Raw genomic sequence first — 5736 nt, forward strand, 5'->3', positions numbered from 1 at the left:
CATCTCAGTGGCTTTGCACAGCAAAGGAGGGGGGGTTGTGCTTGTTGATCTCCCCCTCCCCAAGAGATTATTTTTGGAGTGGAAGGCGGAAGGTGGGGTGCGCGGACGCGGGTGGGAGCTGGCCGGGGAGAGCCCGGAGGATACAAGATGTTTGACTTCTTTATTTTTCTTTTTTTTTTGCTGGGGAGGGGGATGACGAGGAGTCAAGCCCCGGTGCAGGCGGAGGAGCTGGGTGTTTGGAAGATGTTGCGAACCATTGACTGAAGCGTTTGAAAGGGAGATCGTCTGCTTTGGCTTCTTTTTTTCCCCTTTTTTATTTTTTTTTTCCTTCTTCTTTCTCTCCCCTCCCCCTCTCCCCCTCTCCGGAGGGGTAGAGATGTGTGTGATCAGGGAGTGGAAACAAATATGTCCTTATTTTCAATGCCCCCTTTGAAGAAGACAAAGTAAATGCTCCTTGCAAAATGTTCCTGACCTGCGAAGGGACCTTCGGGATTGTTCCAGCCACCATGGATTACAATGGGGAAGCCAGGCCGGGGGATTTTCATGCCGGCTATCAAGAAATCGAGGGGATAAACTTGGGATACTTACAGATCAATGGCACCCAGATGTTTGCTTTGGCCCAGGTCCTCAGCGACCTGTTTAAGGATATCCCCAGGACCACCATCAGCAAGAAGATGGAAACCTTAAAGATCAAGAGCCGACGCTGCGATCTGAAAGAGCTCCGGACCCTCAAAGCCATCAACTCGGTGCCCACCCGTGCGGTGAACTGCTCGCTCATCTCCAAGGCGGACCTGGAGGCTCTCTGCACCTCCTGCAAAAGCCTCAGCCCCCGGAGGAGGAAGAGGAAAAGGAAGAGCAAGAGGAGGGAGCAGCTGCTGCTGCCGGCCCCGGGGGGGCTCTTCCCCTGCCCCCGGCCCCAGCTGCTCCCGCCCTGCAGAGCCGGCGGCTGCTGCGCGCCCGCTGCCCCCGGCCCCCCCAAGCTGCCCCCCGCCTTTCCCAGGCCGCGCTCGGCGCCGGCCGCGCTGCTGCCGCAGCCCTTCCACCACAGGCCCTTCCCCGCCTTCGAGAAGCCCCCCCGGGGCCGGAGGGGCTGCGGGCTGGCGGCCCGGGGGGGGTTCTTCGCCGGCGTCCTGGCCGGCTACCCGCGCGACCTGGCGCTGCTGCATCCCGCGGCCGCGCACCCCGCCTCGCAGGCGGCCGTGCTCGCCCAGCCGGGCCGGCGCAAGCGGGGTCCCTGCTGCGCCAAGGGGCTCTTCCCGGCGGAGAAGGGACCCGTGGCCCCCCGGAAAGGCCGCTCCTCCGCCTTCCCCGGCTCCAAGCGGCAGGGCACCTCGGCCGGCTACTCCAGCGACTCGGACTCCAGCCTGGACTTCGGCGGGTCCAGCCCCGCCACCTCCAGCGACTCGTCGGAGGAGGAGGAGGAAGAGGAGGAGGAGGACGAAGGGGACACGTCGTGCAGCAGCGAGGAAGGCAGCTCCTCGGAGTCGGAGAGCAGCTCGCTGTGCAGCGGGGACTCGGTGCAGAGCACCAGGTACAGGCAGGCGGCTCTGCCCCGCTTCCAGCCACAACCGCCCCGGGAGCCCCTCACCGAGGAGCGCCCCACCGAGCCCCCTCCGAGCGTGGGCAAAGCCCTGCGCCCCGACCCCAACCTCCTCTTCCTCTCTCAGCAACTCTGGGCCAGGACTTTGCGAGCATCAACTTTGGAAAGTTTGAGCCCGGCTCCAGCCCTAGGCTCGGGGGCCCAGCCGCTGCCGGAGCTGTACGCAAAGCAGGAGGCCTCCCCTTCCTCCTCCTCCTTCTTCTCCTCCTCCTCCTCCTCCTCCTCCTCCCCCCCTCCCTCCCCGAGCAGCACCCCTGGGGGGGATCCGCAACAAAAGGAGGTAGGCTTTGGGGACGCGGAGCCCTGCGCCAAAGGGAAGGATTTGCACAAAGATGCTTCGAACAATAGAGCCTCGTTAGGCCCCAGTGACCAGGCTGAGAGGCAGAGCGAAGCTGCAGCCGGGCGAGTGCCTTCCCAAGAGCCGGCCCCGGGCTCAGCCCCGCAGCCCCCGGCGCAGGAGCTGGCGGGAGGCCTCGGCCCGGAGCCCCCCGGGGCGGCGGGAGAGCCCCGGCGGGAGCACTTTGACCGGCTGATCCGGCAATCCAAGCTGTGGTGTTATGCCAAAGGGTTCAACCTGGACGGGAAAAGTTTGCGGCACGGAGGGAGGACGGAGCCCTGTAAATCTGCAGAGCTCAAATCCCCCGGCTCCAAAAGAGCAGAGAGCCCCAGCACCTTGTCAAACAAAGCTTTGAAAGGCAATGGCTCGGAAAGGAATGCCAAGCGCAGACGCCTTGCCAGAGGCGCTGAGGCAGAAAGGCAACAGAGCTCCTCTAAAGGGAGGCCACAAAAGACTCCGAGGAGGAATGCCAAAAAGGGAAACGCTCATAGCAAACGCCTCGGCAGCGCCGGGCCAACCCCGCCTCGGAATTCCTTCAGCCTCATGGGCAGCTTCCCCTGTATTCCCTCCCTGGTCGTGGGGGAAGATGGGGATCTGTGTCCTGCCTCCTCCCTGGGGGGCAAAAACTCCTGGGCTCTCTCCAAAACTCACCCCCTGTGGAGCTGGCACCTGGGGGGCAACGCCATCCCGGTGCCCCCCAGCCTCAAATTCCGGGGCTATAGCTTGGAGGATCTCTAAGGACAGCGGACAGCCCGGAGGAAAGGTTTACCTGCAACAGATGAGAGCTGCAAGGCGGGCGGGGAGGGGGCCCGAGGGAGGCGGCCGGGCCGGGCCGGGGGGAGACACCGACCCCCGGGGCCGCCCGAGCTGGGGAGGTCCCGAGCGGGAGATGGATGTCTGGAGGAGCCGTGCGGGGTCCGGGGAGTGCAGGAGCGTTTCGGGTGTGTGTGTGCGTGAGTGTGTGAGTGAGTGAGTGTGTGCACGGCTTCGGCTGCGGGGAGGACGTGGGGAGGAATTATTTTTTTGTTGATATATTGTGCCAGGGTCCGATGTTGGTTTCGCGGTGAGCTTTAAGGGACGAAGCTAAAACAGGCGATGAAACTCGGGGGGCGGCGGATGGACGCTTCCCCCCTCACCGCCGCCGCCCCACTGCGAAACGTCATGGGTTATTCCCAGCCATGGGGATTTGGGACGAACCGCGCAGCTCGGAGGGGAGGGAAGGGGCTCCGAGGGAGGGAAGAGGCTCCTGCCGCTGAGCCGAGCTCGCTCCGTCCCCCGCTCCCGCCGCCCCTTCTCCCTCTCCACTCCCATATGCCAAAAAAACGAGGAAAGAATAGATCCAATTTCTCCCTTTTCCTCCATAAATGCATTGGATTAAAGTAATAATAATCACACGCAGAGAGAAATAATGATGTCATGCAGCAGAAACACTCCTTTTCCGTCCGAGTCAATCCCGACGAAACGGGGAGCAGCTATTCCCAGTAACAATATTAATAGCAGTGTAATGTTTTCTGTCTGCTTACGAGACAGAAAAAAAAAACTCTACCAACTTTAAAAAGACCAGGAAATTCTGTTTGCTAAAAGAAAACAGGAGACTTGGAGAGGAAGTGATTTGAAACTGCTGCTTATTTAAAAAAAAAAAAGAAAGAAAAGAAAAAAAAAAAAAAAGGCAAAAAGTGAGTTGTTTGCTGGCTAATAACCCCAGCTCCGCGGGCCGAAAGGTAGCCGAGCCTGTAAAAGCTTTACAGGCACAAGAAATGAGATCCAGGAGCGAGCGGGTACAGAGGGACAATGCGATCTCTCCGAGCTGGAATGTGCGGGATGTCGCAGCACCCGGCTTAACTTTTCTTGCAAACCAGGGGCTTTGTAACTGACTCTTGGGCCTATTTCTGGTGTGATTTCCACCCCGTTCTGGAAGCAAAGCCCACCGAGCTCTCCACAGCCGCCTCAGTTGGGAAACCTCGGGCAAATCAAAGCTGATGTAGGTAGTTGGTTTGGGTTTTTTTTCGGGGTGTGTGTTTCTTTTTCTCCCTCTTCTTCGCAACAGAAAATATCTGCAGCCAACAGCCAAAGATCACACAGACCCCGCTCGAGAGGTTCTGTTTTTCCTCCACAGACCTCCAAAGAAATTGGCTTCCCCCAGAAATCGCTTCTCCCCAAAAATTAGCTCCCCCTCCAAAAAAAATCTCTCCACCCAAAATCATCTCCCCTCTAAAAAATTATTGTCACAGTGACCTTTGCTCCACGTGGAAAGGGAAAGGCAAAGAGAAACTGAGAATTCAAAAGAAAATAGTCATATCTAGCACGGCCTGGTTTGATTTATTTTTTGGGAGGTGGGGGAGTTTAATTCCATCAGTAGGTAAAAAAAAAAAGGACAGTTTTAAGGTCAAGCGTGTTTTGTATCTATTAAGTGCTGTTTTTCTTGGAGGTGGGGAATTGTTGCTAAAAGCAATGTTTGTTTTACTTGGGTTTTTTTAGCTCGTTTTTGGTTAACAGCGTTTTGTTGTTTTTGTTTTTTTTTTTTTAGTGTTTATTTCACCACACCTCCCGTGCTGGGCAAAAGCGAGGAGGGGAAGGTTCTTCCCGCTCCGAAATATTCAGGTTTTACACCCGTAGCCGTGGACGGTTACCAAAAAAAAACCAAACCCCACAACCCCAAACCCTGTGAGTAGGTAGGAGCGAGAAAAGCCGATTTTGGGGAGTTTGCATCGCTATGTCGGGGTGCGCACCCAGGAATCACACAAATGCGGCGGGAAGGGGTTGCCCCCCGTGCTCCTCGCAATCCCCCTGATCCCCTAACGGCCTGGCCCCCCGAGGAGGGACCCGCGGGGCAGAGGGAGACGAGCGGATCGGCTGCGCGCCCGTTTTCCGTGGAAGCGCCGAGCGCGGAGCACGATCGCTCGTTCTCTGCCCGCGACTTCCTCAAATTCGGATGGGTTCAAAATGTATTTTCTAGAAAAACAAACAAACAAGGCAAAAATTGAATAGAAACTGCTTGCGAAGGAGTGGGTGGGATGGAGCGATACGGCTAGAGGCAGCCCCGGCCGCGCCGCTCCGCGCCCGCGGAGACCAGGCGGATAAAACCTCAGATCCGCGCTGGGAATGAAAGCTAAAAATAACTATAATTAGAAATATACATCTCTCTCTATATATATATAAAAGTAAAGTCAGCAATCCCCAGACTCCACAGCTCTGTCCATAGAGGGCAGCGACAGCCAAATAACTCAGGAATATTTTCTAAGGGATAGAACCACCTCGAGAGGAGTGTGCGTAGGGCAGGCGGGCAGCGGGGGGCACCCACGCGTGTGCAGGCCCACGGGTATTTCTCTCTGGGTATATATGCACATGTTCGTGTGGAAAACACGGCTACGAACACGGGATAGGTGTGCGCACACGCAGACATTACACGCCCGTCCGTGTTGATCTGCGTGGGTGTTTGTGGGGGTCTGTATATAGAACGGGGGCGGGGAGGGATCGGGGGAGGGCAGCAGGGCTGTGAGTACAGCACAAAATACCTCAAAACTTTCCACACAAACACACCTCGAACAGCTCTTCGAGCTGCAGAATCATCCCCTTCGCAGACAAAAAAAAAAAGGAGATAATAATAATAATCATCATCATAATCCTCCCATTTGTTTTTAAATACGTTTCAAGGAATTAAGTGATCAAAAAAAACCCCAAAAATGAAATAATCTTCCGAGTGATCTCCCAGTGAGAGACTGGAGGAGAGGTGGTGGCGATGTGTCGAAAGGAAATCGGGGGAAAAAAACCCCTAAATCCAAAAAAAGAAAAAAAGGAA

General features: G+C 56.6%; 1 protein-coding gene across 1 annotated transcript; it reads left to right on the top strand.

The window, feature by feature from the left end:
- The first annotated feature begins 461 nt into the window (after positions 1-461).
- Positions 462-2738, top strand: EPOP (elongin BC and polycomb repressive complex 2 associated protein). The gene has a single exon (XM_062018795.1). The coding sequence runs from the start codon at positions 462-464 to the stop codon at positions 2673-2675; it is 2214 nt and encodes a 737-aa protein (XP_061874779.1). The 3' UTR covers positions 2676-2738.
- Positions 2739-5736: the final 2998 nt, after the last annotated feature.

Source organism: Colius striatus, chromosome Z (genome assembly GCF_028858725.1).
Source record: "Colius striatus isolate bColStr4 chromosome Z, bColStr4.1.hap1, whole genome shotgun sequence".
In the NCBI taxonomy this organism is placed as follows: domain Eukaryota; kingdom Metazoa; phylum Chordata; class Aves; order Coliiformes; family Coliidae; genus Colius; species Colius striatus.